The following is a 19,389-nucleotide window of genomic DNA, read 5'->3' as shown; positions in this document are numbered from 1 at the left end:
TCAAGCTACACCATTAGTAACCATCCGGGTCAGGTAATGTGCAAGATGACCCCCACCGTGCGTCAGAGTGCATGCATATTGTTCTCATACATACAGTACATTATGAAGTGCATTAATGGTTGAATAGTAGGCTTCTGATGACATTCAGTACCTATGGAAGTATGCGGTTTTGGACGCACCCCAACTTGTGGCATGTTTGTCTTATTAGAGACATGCCTGTTACCTAAATAGTATTATTAAGTAATATTCATTTAGGTTTGTCCTTCTTTTGGGATTCGTGCTAAAAACAAACCTGTAGCAAAAAATTCTTTAAATATGTATTTTTTGTATGAGCAGTAGTTTGAGCCAGAGATCTTTTATAAAGCTGCACACACCAGCCCCTATGAAGCACCTTAAGCAAACATACCCCTTCGCCCTTGGCAGCTGAGGACCTGTCACATGCGTGTGCATTTAAGATAATGCTGATAAATTGAGGTTCTTTTTGCTTGACAGGCAAGATATTTTGTTGCTGTTAATCACTTTTTGTACATCACATAACCTCCAAACAGGTTCTCTGGGCTGGACGTGTACTGCTCTCCCATGACAGGAAGTGCAGTCACATTTTCAGGAAGTACAAAGACCTTCTTAGTCTGTGTGCTGCCTCACTGCTGTATAAAACGTTTTTCTAGAAATAAGCCCTGCCTGGGGGGTGAATTCTGACAGAGGAGAAATAAGCTGAACACAGCTTTCACACACACATCTGAACAATATAAAACACCAGAGATGGACATCAGATCTCCCCAGACCAATGTTCTTTTAAGTGTCATACAATTATTCACAACATAAAAATAAAAACAGCTTAACATGAACAAAGAGTCCTTGCTGCCAGGGTTTTAGTGATGAGACACTCTACAGTTTAGAGTGGGGAAAAAGGTTGGCTGCTTGTCATTGGTAGAAAAGGCGTCTGTAAAAGTTAGTGAGATAAGAGTCTTCCATCAGTCCACTGTCCCTTGAATACCAGTGATCTGCAGTTTAAGGGCAGTCCGGTGAAAACACTTCCCTTGTTTCAGTTCTCTGCAATCTGTGGCCTGCTCAGATTCCCAGTCACCTTCAGAGCTACCGTATCCTTGTGAAGAGGTTTAACACAGACTTGGATTCCTAGAGGAGAACGGGAGAGTTATTGACAGCTAGTCAGGAATTCTCTGCATCCATGGAGAAAAGGTGTCAAGTGCCTGACATGTTAGCGACCTGCGTCTGACCTTTGTGCATCGCGTTTTACTGAAGACGTTCCAGAAGCGAAGAGTTTCATCCCCAGCTCCGGTCACAATGGCCTCGCCGTCCGGGGAAACGGCCTGGAGAAGACCAGGGAGAGCACAGGAAGATCCCCATGAAGCTTCAGATGTGGAGAAATTAATGAACTTAACAGCAAATAAGGGAGAAGCAGGCCCCACCCCATCCGATGACCTCACCAGGTAAAGCACCCTGTATGAGTGTCCAGTTAGCTTGGCCACCTGCGTCAGGGACGGGTATTTCCACACCAGGATCTGGTTTTGGGAGTATCCATGTGTACTGACCTGAAAACAGATCCACTTCCCGCAGTAAGTCTGGGCGTGCTCTTTAGTTCTAATAAAACTTAGTTACATTCAATTGTCATTTTTTCAGGTACACTTATCAAAACAGCGGCTGAAATAAGTTTGGTCTGTGCAATAATTTCATGTATTAATTTTAACAACAGCAAAACTTAATTGCTAGTATAACATTATTATTATTGCAGATCAACTTATTTAAAATATTTCTGTCTCAAGATGAGAAAATATATAAAATACAGGGTTTTGTAAATTTAAGCTACAAAATGTAATATGGTAATTCCTACTACCTGACCTTTTCCCTACTTCATGCCGGGTGTCTTAGGTCTCCTTACCAGCTCATTGGCGTGCTTGGACCAGGCCAGGTTGCAGACCTGCGAGCCAGTATCAGTGCTCTGCAGGGCCTGGCCAGTCAGGGTGTTCCAAAACCTAAGGCAGCGGTCAGCCGTGCCGCCCCCAGAGGCCAGGAGGCCGTGCTGGTGTGGTGACCAGGCGATGGCCTTCACTGCTGCCAGGTGGTCACTGTACTGCTGCACGGGAAGCAGACTGGAGCTGTTCCACACCAACAGCTGGCAGAAGCCAACATTCGGAGATTAGCAGTTAGCCAAATGGGAATGTCTTAGCATGTCGGCATGAGTTAGTACCATCCTAAGACCTGTCACATCAGGCAATCTAAAGACAATTATAACCAGACAGAGCCCTGCTCACTCAGGGTAATCCTGTGGATCCCTCCATTAAGCTCCAGTTTTTATCCTGAAAGTTATAGTCCAGGAAATGCAAAGGGGAGCCATTAGCACCAAGAGCTAGTTCAATGATTACAGAATTACATCTAACAGCAAGAATTCTAGCTTGTGCATGAAAGCTTTGCAGGTCTAGCTTAAGTGTTTCAAATTTACTCCCCCCCCACCTTGTTATCGTTTCCCCCCGAGGCAAGGTGCTGGTGGTCAGGGGACCACTTGAGGCCACAAACTTCCTGCCGGTGGCCCTGCAACCGCCTCTCGGTGGATGGGGGAGTGCGCACGTCCCTCTGCAGGATGACGCGGTCCCTACTCCCTGATGACAGCTGATCCCCGTTCCAAGCCAGGGCACCTGAGGGTGCGGCCCAATGTTAGGGTATCCCACCTCCATGCAAAACCACACGCTACACATCGGTCTACAAATGCCATGGTGGGTGTGGTTATAAAGCTCAGCCAATCGCAGAGTGGTTTATTCACTGGCTCATTTAAGCCAAACCGTCATTTCTCCCATTGCTTTACACAACCAAGCCTTTCCCCTAATATTATATGTCCTTGCATTTTACAACCAGGTCTGAAAATGTTACACTGATCAGTTATTGTCATCTTCCCTCCCTGAAACACTGACCGACTCTGGCAGAATGCCCGTCCAGGCTGCTGAGCTTCCTGCCCCCAGCCGCATCCCAGATCTGAACGTAGCCTTTGTGGGTGCCTACGGCAACCAAACTACCCTGAAAGACAAAATAGTGGGGTGCATATTGAACAGAAGTCATGTTTTATAAAATTCACTTATTCACTGGCCAACAAATTGAGCAAGTTCCTCTGAGAATGTCTATTTCAGTCTGCATTAAGAATTACAGCAGCCCTCATACGAGTCAAAATGCTTATGGGCTGATAGTCAGCACTACTTCCGACGCCATGGGTTCAAAACTCACCCTCTCATTCCAACACACCGAAGTCACAGAGTCTCCATCAATGGACAGGTCGCACAGCCTCGTGACCTAGGCAACCACAACGCTGCCAAATGAGTCCGTGCACTCCCTCCCTCTCTGGGCTCTCACCTCGTCACGCCCCCCCACAGCATCCAACACCAACACACCTGGCTGGTGCAGGCACTCCACAGGTAGACGCAGGCCCCCAGGCCCACACTCAGCAGGTTTCCCGCAGACCAGTCCACCAGGTTGAGGTAGAAGTCATCCTGCAGCTCCGGAGCATCCAGGACCTTGAAGGGGATCTTAGAGATCTTGCGGGCCGGCTTCCGCGGAGAGCGCAGGAGCTTATGACTGTGGACACAGGAGGCTGCGTCATGCAGGCCGACCACCTTGCTGTAACCACCGGCAGTCAAACCACGTTAAAACATCATTAGATTGAAAATGAAAAACGAGGCCCTGCATGGAGTTAATGCCAGTGCTGGGTCCTTAGCTAAAGACCCTTATCCGCATGTTAATGCCATGCCAACAACTAGGGCTATATTCATGGTGACAGTATTAAAACAGATTTAATAACTACAATGTTACAAACAGTTAAAATAATCCAAATAAGATGTTTAAAACTACCTTTTGATTAAAAACAATTATAAAAAAAAGCCTTTGGCTGGATTTTACTAAAAACCTTGTTTAAAGAGTCAGTAAAATGGTTACTCTGCCTAAGGGAGTTAAAATGACAAAACAATAAAAAATGCTTAAATAAATTATTTTTCCATGTAGGACACATAGGTGGATCTTCACCTCTAAGTAAATACATGTGAGTCACAAAGGCTCTTAACCCCCAAACCTCCAGGGGTGCTGGACGCCAGCCAACCCTGAGTTCTATCCTGCAAGTGTGTGTCTCATGGACAGCAAGAAGAGACAAATTCCCCATTGAGTAGATAAAGTATCACTATCATTAACCTTTACTACAATCTGTAACTTTGTCTGATAAGAGCATGCGACCAGAAAGAGTGTGTGCTGCGTTCGCTTGGACAGAGTACCTCTTGTTGCTCAGTGGCGAAAGGGAGTAGGGAGACACCTCATTGCTGCTGTCGAAAGGCACTCTCTTGGTGTCAACCGTGTACTGGAGAGGCAAGAGGAACCACGACCGAAAACTTACTACAAAGCATGTCCAGTGTTACGATTTCTTACTCTTCAGTCAGGCCAAGAAGCTTGTTTTCTCGCATTCGTTTCAATAACCAGAATGTCTTTTCTATGATCAGTTATACCTCTGAAATATCGCTGAATATCCTAACACCATGTCTTGAACAAGCAGTCACTGGATTAAGTCCATCTGACTTACGGGCAACTCACACATAAGGGCAGACTGCCATAAACGGTACTATATTAAAAATTCAAGTTAAATGCAATGGTTTTTAAAAACTAACACACCCACTACTTTATGACGCTCCTGAAAACATTGCATGACCTCAGAGGTATGGTACACAGTTACCTTTATTATTACTGTATTGTTATTATGTACTGCAGTCCTAAACTGTTTCAACTTAGACATACTTAGGGAGTCCCTGTACTGAACTAATATACAAGAAGCTCTACTTGGTTCAGCATGGTCACCATAGCGGCAAATGCTCACCTTGAACAGGCTGTGCGTGTCTTGGGATAAGTGGCTGTGTCGGCGATCATCTGTATGTGGGTCGGGAACGGTTTCGATGGCAGCTCCGAGCAACTCGTTTCTCAACAAGGCAACGTAAGCTACTGTATCTGAAGGCACAGAGACGAGTCCCTCATGAGCACCGAGGAAATGACCAACAGGCCTACTGATGGACCAAGTAATGGTCAATAAGGGATTGGGATCAGGAACAGGTAACCCTACCTCTGCCTGTATCTGTGTTCGCTTCCTTCGCCCTATGGTTCTGATTTGGAGACCTGCAGTTCTCCTGCACAAGAGGAGATGAGGAGGACAAGGAAAGCAGGTCAAGTTCCAAGTGATTACAAGTTGGCGCACATTAGAAAATCATCATAAGCATCTCTGAGTGTCCCACTGGAGGGTTTAACATGTTAGAAGAAGAGTGTACACAGTGCTGGCACACGCTGAGTAATCTGATACATGAAGAGAAAGTGAATGGGTGTAAGGGGGAGATCCCTTGCACTATGTGCATTTAGCAGACTTACGTTGGCATAGTGGAAGTTAATAGTCCAGTTGCTACCAGCTCGCGTGGGGATGAACCTGTCTCCTGACTTGACCCTGACGGGGCTGGAAGTAGCACAGCCTGACTGCAGGAGGGAAAACCAGGAATGCTGTAGATGTTTACGGTTAAGATCCAAGGGATGCAAAGCATCCAAACATTCAGAGAAAAGTTCCAAAGATTTCCAGTTAGTATGATGCAGCCAATTACAGGGGTCACAAATATGGGTGTCATTTCACAGAGCTGTTCATTACAAATTCTATCATGCAGTAAACCCCACCCTCTTACCTTGGCCAGTTGGCTTTCTGGAAGGTTTTGGTGATTGATTTGCCGAAGGAGGCGTCTCTCGTAGTCCTGGTCCATCTCGCAAGGAATACCTGGTCGTGTCCTATAGCACAGGCATCTTTACTTCTGCCTTTCAGTCTGCTGATCCAATCCCCTCATCCATCCCTGGAAAAGTAGCACACAACTCATATATTAATGTCATAAAAACCGCAGTGCTTAGGCATGTTTTTATGTAGTGTGTCCATGCATCACGGATTCTGACACATTCCACTTATTGTCAGAGCAATTTAAACTTAAATCACTCATTAACCACAATCAATTTTAATTTTTTTGCATTTGATTATCCCACTTAGTAAAGAAATTACATAATGTCTATGAAGGGTAACTTAAAGGGTTGAGATTTTAATTCAAGTTCATGCATGACTGGGGATGTAAAAGGGATTCATTCACCGGTATGGGAGATTGCCGTATATAGGCTAAAGTACTGTAAACAGCAAAGCATACAGACTAATTACAGGTTTCATTTTTTCTCTCTCCCTGAAACATGACTTCTCACGTAATTCTACAGTTAAACTGATGTATTTTTACCTTTAAAAATACACAAATAAATTATAGTGTATATTCATTATTCTTGTAGTATAAGACTCACGGTATTGTAACTGCCATGCCAGAATCACCAACAGCAGAAAGATGGCATGCTTTTCTCTAAAGCGACAAATCGATCTGTTTACACAAATGTCTTTTGTTTTCTCTTCATTGAACTAGTTCAGATAACTATATAGCCGCATAGGTAAAGGGTCCTGAAGTATTGCCCCTTTTTGTCGAGTTAAAATTTAAACAACCCACGTTTGCCGAAGACCCTCCGAATAACGCAACCGGGTTGAAGGGGCGAAGCCGGATCATAAGATAACAGATAAACACCTCCGAGAGTATAAATAATTGGTAAAATGACCAACTAACCAAATTGGTGTTTGTCTGGAGATCTATGCAGCCCAATAGCTTCCATCCGCTAATGAAGCTCGCAAGCGTCATGGTGGGAATAAAGCTGAAGCACCGCGTCCGGCTGCAAAATGACAGCTAACGGATTACACAACATTTGTAAAATACATATATTTATTTTAAAATAAAAGACAGATATGCGATTTTAATATCAACTCACGCCTTGATGTAGTAATACAAATGCCCTTCGCATACCAGGTGGGCTAGACGACCAAAAAAGCAAATGATACTGGCTATCATATTTATTTGCACGCCGATAACTATTTTTCTGTCTTTGATTTTTGCACCATTTGGAGATAGACAATAAACTGCAGGACAGTTACTGGGTATAGGTATATGCATGTAGCTAGCCAGCTCTAGTCAGTTAATAATTACTGCAACGGGTTTAATTGGCTTTCATCTGCAAAAAATGTCATCACTACGCAGCATTAGCTAAATGTGTGGCAAGCAATATTTTAAATAAACGTACTATTGGGAATCAATTAAATACTCCTATCCGATGCTAAGGAAGCTAACAGACACAGGCTAACAGACGTCGCTCTGACACACGGTTGTCATGGCACCGTGCCACCGCAAAACAACAAGCCAGCGGCGGTGCTGTTAGCTGGCTAGCGTGCTAGCTAGCTAACGGCGACAACACCGCTACCCGACTCGCTCTGCTGGCAAACAAAGCCCAGGTCCGTACTTCGGTCAAGACGTCCATTCGCTCTCCTTTCAATGACCGCGTTGTATACTGAGCCGTCGCCTTCCTTCGACTCCGGTGTTTTTTCCTCTTCGCTCGGGTGTCACATACACCACACGACCGACATCGCGACGCCTCCGCTCCGCGTCTATTTATAGGTGGGTTAACATGGCCGCCATGCCAGCCCTGCTACTGCAGCGGCGCCCGGTGGCTCAGCTGCGCCGCCGAGATCCGGCGAGGATCCAGAGCACCGAAGGACGGCGCAGATGTCTTGATCGCGGAGTCTCCCGATTCAGAATTTGGAAAGTTTGCACAATTCATTTCAAAATGGTGTGCATCGAACGCATGATTCATGCTATACACCATATCGTCTTTTCGTGAAACACTCATAAATAGAAAATCGATTTTTGTTCTTTGAAAATGTATAATTCTGCAAGATCTTTTTTTGCTACACATCTCAGGTTTTTCCTGTTATTTTTTCCCAGTATAACTTTACTGTTGCTTGTTTATTACATATTTTTTATACTCTTACTTTTATTATACATTTATTATACGGTTACTTTTTATGCCTTATTGGTTTAACAGATTTTTATTATATGCAGTTGACTACTTTTCATTTCACTGTAGGTTATAATCGCACTATATACTTAGCATGTGACAAATAAAACCCTTGATTGCATGCTTGGAGGTATGACATGTTTAAATGTCCGACTGAATGCGATGGTTAAAACATATAAGAAAACCTAAGTGTGTGTCCTTTTCTAGCACCACCCAGAGGACACCCCCCAGAGCCAAGCCCATAGCAGACTTTCTCACATCTCTCATCAAACCAGTTACCAAACCAGTTACTGGTCACCTGACTCAATTCTGGGGTCTTAAATGATTTACACATATACCTTTCAATAACTGCCCACAGCATCACTCCATAATAATATTATTATTATTATTCCATTTATCCCCAATTCCTTATCCCAGAAAGCAGAAGGCATGCGGCATGGGATGTCCTAGATGAGATGCCAGTTTTTTGTAGGTTTCAGACTCATGGACAATTTAAGGACACCAGTTCGCATAACTAAACGTTTCCAGGCTATGACACTGAAGTAGAACATATGCAGGCTTGACTGCCACCCACTAATCCACCATATCAGCCCACGTTTTAAGTGAAATTTAAATCATAATTAACCTGCCAACAGTGTTGGTCAAACACAGTGGGTGGCCAGTTGGATTGTCAGTCACAGACTGATTTAAGCCATTTTCCTAACGGTTTCCAGTGGAAAAATCAGACAGTAATTAACTTCGCATGTTAGTACCTCAGTGCTTTTTAAAGCCTCATTTCTGTTATTAAAATCTCTCAGCTTTGATGGTTGACACTTAATTAATTTATTAAGTATATTTGCTAAGCCTTCATCCAATCTTCCCCTCCATCTCCCAGCTGCTTACTTTGGTTGGAGTTACAGGGCTTCCAGAAAACTCTCCAAGGTGCCACAGGGCATGAGGCAGAGATGCACCCTGATCAGGATGCCAGTCCATCACTGGGCACACTCACATAATATAGGCAATTCACAGACAATAATTAACCGAATTGTCTGTTGTTCAATGTGGCAAAGCATGTAAACACTACAGAAAGAGAGACAGAGAGCAGAGGTAAGACTCAAACCGTACTCTTCTGAGGCAATATTGTTACCCACTGTATCGTCCTCCAAATGCCTCTATTGCCAGAGGTGGAAAAAAAATGCGATTAGCGCCCTCTAACGGCGCATTATTATAAGAGACAGTTCTTTGGAATAGAACATAATGTTTGGAAGTCACAATAAAAGTCACAATTGATATGCTATTGTGTACACACAGCATTCAGAGAAATACTAGCTGATATTGTGGTTTGCAGAGGTAATAAGTGAAGTGCGTTGCATAATGTGTGATCTCCGGGCTGAAATCGTCTATTCATTTTATTTTCCCCCGACCTTCCGCTTAAATAACAAGCTCATTCTCGTCAAACGCGAGTTACTAATGCAAGCCATTTTAGCTTTAATTCAATTTTGGAGGATGTCATAAATTCGATTCTAACTAGTTAAAATTCAAATTCTTGATATCAGAATTTGAGTTGTAACCAGTTAAAACGACAGTTCTTAATATCAGAAATTCTATTTTAGCTACTGAGATTCAAAACGTTTTTCTCAAATGTTTCAGTTGGAGTTGGAATTTGAATGAGTGAAAATACCAATATTTGACCTCACGAATTCCTTAGCAACTAGTTAACTCGATTTTAACTACTTCAAATTTAGAATTCAATTTTAAGTACTCAAAATGTCAATTGATATCAGAAATATTTTTTTAACTAGCTGAAAATCAGTTTCTGATATCAAGAATTCAGTTGTTACAAGTTATAATTCAGTTTTAATCATATCTAGTCAGAACTGAATTCCTGATATCAGAAACTGGTATTTTAACTAGTTACGGTTAAAACATAACTAGTTACAATTGAATTCCTGATATCAGAAATTAGCATTTTAACTGGTTCAAAATCTCCCACTGAAATGAATGAGAAAAGTGTTTTGAATCTCATTAGCTAAAATACAATTTCCGATATAAATAATTGGGATTATAACTAGCTACAAATTAATTTCTAATAAAGAATTTGCATTCCATTCATCCATCCATCTTCTGCCACTTATCCAGGGTTGGGTCACGGGGGCAGAAATCTAAGCAGGGATGCCCAGACCTCCCTCTCACCAGCCACCTCCTCCAGCTCCTGGAGGAATACCAAGATTTTCCCAGGTCAGCCAAGAGAGATAATTTCTCCAGCGTGTCCTGGGTCTGCACCGGTGCCTCCTCCCAGTTGAACATGCCCAAAACACCTCCCTAGGGAGCCACCAAGGAGGCCTCCTAAATAGATGCCCACACTCAGCTGCAATCTGCCCAGTGCATACTGCAGGTCACAGCCATATGATGCCAACAGGACCAAAGCAAAGAGCAAAGACGTGATTCCTGCAGTGCCCCTCGTAGTTCCTGTGCAGCGGCACCCACAGCGACCCCCCCGGTTCCTGTGCCTGCGGCGCCCACAGTGCAACTCCACAACTCCATAGTGGAGTTGGAGGAGGAGCTTGAGTGGTTCCTGTGCCTGCAGCTTCGCCCCCCGTGGTTCCTGTGCCTGCAGCTTCGCCCCCCGTGGTTCCTGTGCCTGCAGCTTCGCCCCTTGTGGTTCCTGTGCCTGCAGGTACTGAACCGCCCTCCGAGGTTCCTGTGCCTGCGGTTCCTGAACTGCCCTCCGTCATTCCTGTGCCTGCAGCACCCCCCCCCCCGTGGTTCCTGTGTCTTCTGCTTCGTCCCCCGAGGTTCCTGTGCCTCCTGCTTTGTCCTCTGAGGTTCTTGTGCCTCCTGCTTCATCCCCCGAGGATCCTGTGCCTCCTGCTTTGTCCTCTGAGGTTCTTGTGCCTCCTGCTTTGTCCCCCGAAATTCCTGTGCCTCCGGCTCCAGTCCTCCTGGTTCCTGACCTCGTGCCTCCAGCTTCCATGGCCCCAGTCCCCGAGGAGGTCCCTGATTGCCAGACCACCGCTCCTCCCTCCATTGTGGAGTTGGAGGAGGAGCTTGAGTGGGACCCCTCAGGGATCTCCCTGATGTCCCCAATGACTCCCCCTGTGACGCCTCCACCACCACAGCAGGGCAGATCCCGGCCAGGCTCCCACCTCTCAGTCTCCCGGAAGGGGAGAGGACACCTGAGCCGGGGTCAGGTCCCGCCCTGGTTCGCCTCCTTGGCGATATATTAGCATGCTTCCAATCAGAAGGTACCACACCAGCAGATAAGAATTTCTTAAATGATAATCCAATGACGTGGGCAAGAGTGCTGCTTATCATAATGCAAGGATCAAAGGCAGCTTCTGTTAGTCCAGTTAACATGGTTAATGACTGTACCCTTAAGTACCTTTCAGTCTGCACACCTGTTTCTTATTTAACAAAGAGGGTGAAAAATTCTCAGAAATTAACTATGTTTATTTTTAGCACACTTTACCGAAAACTGAGTATTGCAAAGCCACCAATTTTTGAGGTATTTCTAACATTATGGAGCTACTGACTGGAATGTCTGGAATAAAAACAAAGGCTAGAAGGCTGAACTGTGAAATATCAACTCTGGGTTACATGTCCGATATCGTCCATTGTCCAGTCATAATAAAACAACTTAGAATGCCAGCAAAAAATAAAAAAAGAAACCTCATGGAAGCGTCGTTTTACAACAAATATTTATAATTTGACAATGGCCCATTTTATCTAGAGTGGCACGTTCAGGTAAAATGGGCCAGTGACTAAAATGCATTTTATTATTTATGAAGCTACTTTTAGCAAATATTTATTAAAAAAAAAAACCGATAGAATCTAAAAAAATCATAAATGATGAAATACTTATTTAACTTATAAGCTTGTTTCCTTTTTATTTATAGCCCTTATTATAGACATTACATTTACGCCATTTGCCAGATCCCCTTAGCCACAGTGACTTACAAAAGTGCTTAGAAGTCTCATCAGTGAATAGGTTCTTGAGACATGGTGGAATCAGTCGAGCAGTGCTGGAGGATAGGAGAAAGTGTGTGCAGTGCAGGATATGATAAGTGCTTTTAGGTAGGAGGGTACTGGACCATTTTTGTCTTTGTAGGTCAGCATCAGTGTTTTGAATCTGATTTGGGCAGCTACAGGAAGCCAGTGGAGGGAGCGTAACAATGGTGTGGTGTAGGAGAACTTGGGAAGGTTGAAAATGAGTCAGGCAGCTACTTTCTGGATCATTTGCAGAGGATGAATTGCGCTCAGAAGAGTTACAGAGTGTACCTGAGTGGCCTGTGTGGAAAGAAATGGATAAACTCTTCTGATGTTGAAGAAGAGAAATTGTCATGAGCAGGAAAGATTAGCAATGTAAGAGGAAATGGACAGGTGATTGTCCATGGTTACCCCAAGGTTATGAGCAGTGACTGAAGGACAAATAGAGTAGAGTTGTCCAGGGAGATCAGGGGATCCTGGTGTGGGAATGGATCAGCTGGCATGAATAGCAGTTCAGTTTTGCTGCCATTCATTTTCCACTGATGAGCTGTCATCCATGATGAGATGTTTGCCAGACATGCAGAGATCCAAGTGGAGACTTGAGTGTCTGAGGGAGAAAAGGAAAGGATGGCATCTGCATAGCAGTGGTAAGAGAACCCATGTGAAGATATGACCTCACCATGAGACCTAGGATAGAAGGGGAACAGAAGAGGACCAGGAACTGAGCCCTGAATGACACCAATAGAGAGTCTGCATGGAGTAGATGTGGATGCCTTCCATGTCACTGATATGATCGACCTTCTAGGTAAGAAGCAAACCACTGCCATGCTGAGCCACGAATTCCAAAACTCATAAGGATGGACAAGCGTGTCTTTTGGTTTACTGTATTGAATGTAGGACTGGCCAATATCATATTGATATTATATCAATAATCACCAGGGCTTCAGGTGAAACATTTCCCTGAATGCCAGCTTTTTGGTACTATACAGATGTTTATTTATGCCCATTTGTAAACCAGATTAGTAGTACAACTAAAATATTAATGAGGTATTTTATGACGCCCAAAAGTGAGTAATCAGTATAAATTCAACATATACTTACACTGTAAAAAAAAAAATCGTAAAAAACAGAGAAATTCTGGCAGCAGGGGTGCCAGAAAAAAAATGTAATAAAACATTGAATCGCTGTAAATTTAATTATGGAAATGTTAAATTACATTTTTTTTCCAGTCAGGATGGGGGGCCAGTCCATCGCAGGGCACACTCACACACCATTCACTCACATATGCACACCTACGGGCAATTTAGCAAGTCCAATTAGCCTCAGCATGTTTTTGGACTGTGGGGGGAAACCGGAGTACCCGGAGGAAACCCCACGACAACATGGGGAGAACATACAAATTCCACACACATGTAACCCAGGCGGAGACTCGAACCCGGGTCCCAGAGGTGTGAGGCAACAGTGCTAACCACTGCACCCACATGCTGCCCCCTCTTGTGTACATAAACCTACAAATGCTCAACTACCAATAAAATACAATGCATTTTTTTGTATTGGTAGCATACTGATTAAAAAATTACATGTTTTTGGGGAAATGAATGACACATTACACATATATTCAGTTACGTCCGGTTTATTAACAACTTTCAAAAACATTACAACTGACATTAACTGTCTTCAAATGTAACACATTTTAACATTTAAATAAAGTACTCACATAAAAATGCTCACATAAACAAGCTCAAAAACACCAAGCACAGAAACATGCTTATATAAACTGGCAAAAGCCTTGTGCAGAACAAAAGAAGTATAATCACTTTTGTTATTTACAATGTTCAGAGATCGCATTGTGAGGGCAACTTATGTTCCTCCCTCCACTCAAAGTCAGCTATTTTTGAAATAAGAGACAGAACATTTGAATTCACAGCTTGACTTTTTGCTCCTTTCTCCACCTTGAAGCTCCTTTCTAGGTTAATTTGGTGATTTACATATCTTTTTAAGGATGTAAATGCACTGCCACAAAAATGGCACTTGAATGCTGCAAACTTGACATCTCAAAATGTTGAAGGAACAGTTGCTCATTACATTGAACTTACTTCAGACAAGATGGTCAATATGGTATCTGATGGAATCTGAGTATCTGAGGGGGGAAAAAAAATCGAAATCAGAAACCAAATGCAGAAATCACCATTTTGTAATGCATAATTAGCAACTATGAATATATATTTCGTAACTGGGTAATGGTACACACTCTCTTAAAAATATTTACATAATGTTAGATGTTTATGTTAATATTACAAATGATATGCTAGTATTTCACGTTAGCTAATTATAACATGTTTAACATTAGCTATGTCTACAATGGTCTTAATATAATATTATCTATCTGCAAAATAAAACAACGCAACCGACCTTTAATACTAAGGAATAAACTGTATATTACACTGACCAGTTTTCCCCGGTCCTTATCTGACCTGTGAGTTTAGCTGTGCTTTTATTATTTGGCGAATTATCTAATCCATTCAAATCTAAAACTTCTATGACTTCCAACGGTCTGTTCGTTTGCAATCGTTGAAAATTTAATAAACATAAAGATACGCCAAGTTTATACAGATTACTAACTTTTGGGTGTTACAAAACGCATCTCATTAATATTTTAGCTGATGATGGTTTTGCCACTCTGGCAGCATGTAGCTTCTCAGTAACAGCCAAGAGGGCAGTCTCGGTGGTATGTGCTGCTTGGAAGTCAGATTGGTTAGGATCATGAAGGTTGTTCTGAGACAGATAGAAAGACAGTTGACTGTAAACTGAGTGTTCAAGGATTTTTGAAAGAAATGAGATTATGGCAAGTCACTTAGCATGAGCTTCTTCAGATCAGTAATACTTTAAGAGACAACCCTTCCCACCTTTGCAAATTTATACCAATCAAAACTACTGGAGCATGTGAAGAACAGCTGCAACAACAATACATGCTAGTTTTCAGAGACAGGCTGTTATAATTTAAAGCAGAAAGACTCCAAGCTTATCTGGCCTATTTTTCTTGATGGTCCAATTTACCTGCTTTCTCTGTATTTACCCTGCTCTAGTTTGATGGCCTTGCACAGGAAGCCACACTCTGGCTTGATCTGCAGCTCCTGCTGCTTCTTGCCCACTGCAAAATTCTTCAAGTGCCACAGTGCAAATTGCAACTGCCTTCCCCATTTGTAACCAGTGCTTAAAGCATATGATGCAGTCTGATTTTCTATTTTATAGACTTTGTAAGGTGCAATATTATTATTATTATTATCGTTGTTTATTAACAATTCAGAAGGCGATTTAAGAAATTGCTTGCAGATGTACATAAAAACCCACCAAGTTAAAAGTATCGTATATAAGGCTGTTAAAATATGTCGGTGGTACAGAGTACATTGATGGCTCAATGCATTACACACAATGAATGAATACAAACATTTTAAGACTTAAAATAGGAAATGTACTGTAGTCTTTAAAAATCTCATGATTGAGTGGAGAGACAGTCAAGAAAATGATCTCCTTGGGTAAGTAAAGCATCTCTGACTATCTGATAGCCTGACGGAAATAGGATAGTTTCATTGCCTCTCCTCCATCTGAAAATATCGCCATATTCTTCAGCAAGCTGTCAAGGTTATTAAAAAGTGGAAGACAACATGAAGCAGGAATTTATCTCTTTTTAGGTGTGTGACCGTATTGTGATACCTTTGCCTTGTCAATGACCTTGTTCATTTACTGATCATAAGTAAAAACATGAAAAGAAATAACAGACAAGGTTTAAAGTCCAGCCACATGTCATACAGGGGAGGGATGACCCACAATGCAATGTGTTCCAGGAAAACCCCACAATGGGGACTTTATCCTACACAATGGGGACAACATCAGAAGCACAGACAAACAGCAATGACCAGACCAGCGAGCACAGGACTGGGGAGTACTTAAATACTTAAGTCACATGGTGTCTAACACACAGCTGGGAGTAATAAACTAGGGGGCAGGGACATGAGGTGAGACTAACAAACACCAGGAGGCAAGGATGACAGGACCGGGAGGGCATGACAGTACCCCCCCCCCCCCCCCCCCCAAATGCATGCCCCCCGGGCACGAAGGGCAGGCTAGGGAGGGGAGCCTGGGAACCTAACACAGGGACCAACAAAGGGACAAGACACAAAACAGGAGAGGGCAGGACCAAACCAGACAGAACAGGAGCGAAAGTACAAACAGGAGTGAGAGCCACGGATAGTGTGTCCACATCTCCTTTGGGAGACCAAAACCTGGCCTGCCCTCTTCCTAGACCTTAGACCTCCTCGTGCAACGGGGACAGTCCCAGAGTCCAGGGTCAAAGTCTCTGACAGAAGAAGGGTCCTTTGCAGTGGAAAGCAGTGCAAGACCTAGAGGGTCCCATACCATGTCCTCTGGGAGGACATCCTCAGGGTCTAAGCTGTCAGGGTTGGAGGTGACCAAGATGTCAAGAGTAGGGCTGGCAGCAGCCAGCAAGTCAGGTGCAGGGCTGGTGGTGGCCACCAGGTGGCAACGGCTAGTTAGGGGTCAGGAAGGGTGCTGGTAGTCTTGTGGTGAGGACAGGTGCAGAGTCCGGCTGAGGTAAGGCATACACCTGTAAGGAACCAGGTGGCGAAATAGACTGCGCCTGGTTGGACCCCGCTGAACCCCTCCCCTAACAATCTCCACCTTTAGGATCTCAGAAACACTAGTGAGGGCCACAGGGAGGGGGTGACAATTCCTCAGAGTTGGGGCCCCAGACTAGGGCTGATCACCCGAAAACCGGTGAGGTGGCCGCGGTCAGCCGGAGGACAGCCGATGAGAAGGCTACAGGCAGGCTGGCAGAAGCTGTCTGGGTGATGGCTGTAGGCATGCAGGTAGAACCTAACGAAGCAGTGGCTGCAGGTGAGCAGGCAGGAACCAATAAGGCGATGGGGCAGGCGAGCAGGCAGGCACTGACAGGGAGATGGCAGCAGGCAGGCACTGACAGGGAGATGGCAGCAGGCAGGCACTGACAAGCAGGCAGGCAGGCGTCATCAGGAGGAGGCCAAAGGTGGGCAGACCAACAAGGTGGCAGCCACAGGTAGGCAGGTAGGCAAGTGGGAAGGAGTCGACGAGCAGTAGTGGCCACTGGCAGGCAGTCAGAATCTGTCTGGGTGACAGTCGCAGGTAAGCAGGTATAGCATGCAAGGAACAATAAGGATTTTTGGAAGTGAGCAAGGAACAGTAGGAACCTTGGACAGCGAGCAAGTCACAGAAGAGACCTCGGAAGATGAGTAAGGCATGACAGGACACAGGAGCAGCCTCTCCGGGGTCAGACACTAGCAGAGCAGTGGCCTCTTTTGAGCCAGGTGCTTGCAGAGCAGCAGAGATCTCACCCAGGTCGACGCTTGTGGAGCTGTGGAGGTCTCACCCTGGTTGGGTGCTTGCGGAGTACGAGGGGCCACACCTGAGTTCGGCACTTGCAGAGTGGTGGCGGCTAGCTTCTTCAGCCTCTGTCTGCGGAAGGTGACCTATGGCTTTGGGGCATCGCTGATGGGATCAGTCACCAGCAGTGGAGAGCCTACAGGGAACATGGCCCTGTCTAGGTCGGGAGCTTGGAACATAAGAACATAAGAACTATACAAACGAGAGGAGGCCATTCGGACCATCAAGCTCGCTTGGGGAGAACTAAACTAATAGCTCAGAGTCGTTAAAATCTTATCTAGCTCTGATTTAAAGGAACCCAAGGATTCAGCTTGCACTACGTTATTAGGAAGGCTATTCCATACTCTGACTACGCACTGTGTAAAGAAGTGCTTCCTTAAATCCAGCTTGAAATGTTCTCCCGCTAATTTCCACCTATGGCCACGAGTTTGTGTATTTAAACTAATGCTGAAGTAACTATTTGGTTGAACAGCATCCAAACCTGTTAGAATCTTGGAGTACTAGCCTGGTGTCAGGTTCAGGACAGGAGGCCGGAGGCACTAAGCTGGACGGTGAGGCAGCCTGAGGAACCTCCTATACAGATCCAATGGGTGGAACAATGGTAGGCAGCATAGAGTTGGTGAGTGGAGCAGCTTCCTCTGGAAGGCTGGTGGCTTTGCTACAGCCACACCCAAGAGGAGAACCAGGAGGCAAGGCTGACAGGAGGGGCAGGACGTGACACTGAAAATAGCAGCATATTATGATCCTATTCTCCAGTGTAGAAAGAAATGCAAAAGTGCAGAAAAAAATTTTCTTGATCAGGAAAAGTAAGTCAAACCTCTCACATGCTGGCAAAATGCTACATTCTTCTTCAGCTTAACAGACTATTTTTTTACCATTAAATTATTTTAAGCTGTCATTGCTTAATAGAGTCTACTGAAAATGTAATAAAATGGTTGCTTGATAAAAATGAAGTATAAAACAGCCAAGATTAAATGGATCAACAAAGAAAGGTTAAAGCGCCGAAGTTCAGTGTCACAGACTGAACAAAACATGAGACTTAACACCACCCACTGTGTGACCAGCGTGTTTACTGTACATTTGTTTTTCAGGTTTTACTGTAACACACACCTATTAGTAGATTCCTAAATGTGCTGTTTGTCCTTCATTCACCCAATTTCTAAGAAGCAGTTCCTTGTGTGCATTGGTGGAACTTCTATTTATATTTATACTCGCAATGGGCCACTTTATTAGACATACCTCTTCAACTGCTCCATGAAGCAAATATCCGATCAGCCAATCATATGTCAGCAGCACAATGAATAAAATCATGCAGAAATAGGTCAGGAGCTTCAGTTAATGTCCACATCAAATACCAGAAGAAAGGGAAGAAATGTGATTTAGGTGACTTTGAATGTGGCATGGTTATTGGTACCAGGTGAGTATTTCAGAAACTGCTGACATACTGGTATTTTCACACATAGCCATATTTCTACGGTTTACAGAGAATGGGTCGAAAAAGAATAAATCATCCAGTGAGCGATGGCTCTGTGGGTGAAAATGCCTTGTTGATGGCAGAGGTCAGAGAAAAATGACCAGACTGGTTCAAGCTGACAGAAAGGCCACAGTAATGTAAATAAGCACCTTGTTACAACCAAAGTGCAGAAGAGCATCTCTGAACGCACAACACATCAAACCTTGAAGCAGATGGGCTACAGCAGCAGAATACCACACCAGGTGCTACTCCTGTCAGCCAAGAACAGAAAATTGAGGTTACAGTGGGCAAAGACCCACCAAACCTGGACAATGAAAAACTTGAAAAACATTGACTGTCTAGATAAGTCTCAATTTCTGCTGTAACATTCAGATGATAGAGTCACAATCATGAAAGCATGAATTCATCCAGCACTGTGTCAATAATTCAGGCTGTTGATTGTGGTGTAATAATGTGGAAAAGTAATTGTCACAATTTGGGTCCCTTAATACCAAATGAGCGTAATTTAAATGCCACAGTCTAACTGAATATTGCAGCTGACCATGACTTTATGACCACAGTATACCCAGCTTCTA

The 19,389-nt window shown here is 44.0% G+C and overlaps 1 protein-coding gene across 4 annotated transcripts; it reads right to left on the bottom strand.

The window, feature by feature from the left end:
* Positions 1–305: 305 nt before the first annotated feature.
* fzr1b (fizzy/cell division cycle 20 related 1b) lies at positions 306–7,888 on the bottom strand. 4 transcript variants are annotated; one of them, XM_048989846.1, is made up of 15 exons: positions 7,168–7,301; positions 6,349–6,404; positions 5,703–5,864; positions 5,401–5,502; positions 5,102–5,165; positions 4,862–4,989; positions 4,269–4,351; positions 3,399–3,582; positions 3,235–3,300; positions 2,928–3,030; positions 2,473–2,654; positions 1,901–2,134; positions 1,449–1,553; positions 1,239–1,331; positions 306–1,137 (listed from the first exon to the last, which is right to left on the bottom strand). In XM_048989846.1, exons 3-15 carry the CDS (start codon positions 5,775–5,777, stop codon positions 1,096–1,098), a joined length of 1,461 nt encoding a protein of 486 aa, XP_048845803.1. In that variant the 5' UTR covers positions 5,778–5,864; positions 6,349–6,404; positions 7,168–7,301; the 3' UTR covers positions 306–1,095. The 4 variants fall into 4 exon arrangements, with proteins under 4 accessions (XP_048845803.1, XP_048845805.1, XP_048845802.1 ...); XM_048989848.1 differs by lacking the exon at positions 7,168–7,301 and adding an exon at positions 6,859–7,154; XM_048989845.1 differs by lacking the exons at positions 6,349–6,404; positions 7,168–7,301 and adding an exon at positions 7,384–7,888.
* Between the last annotated feature and the right edge of the window lie 11,501 nt (positions 7,889–19,389).

This window comes from Brienomyrus brachyistius, chromosome 21 (assembly GCF_023856365.1).
Source record: "Brienomyrus brachyistius isolate T26 chromosome 21, BBRACH_0.4, whole genome shotgun sequence".
Classification (NCBI taxonomy): Eukaryota; Metazoa; Chordata; class Actinopteri; order Osteoglossiformes; family Mormyridae; genus Brienomyrus; species Brienomyrus brachyistius.
Note: the sequence above shows the minus strand (reverse complement) of the source record. Positions and strands in the feature narration are given on the sequence as shown.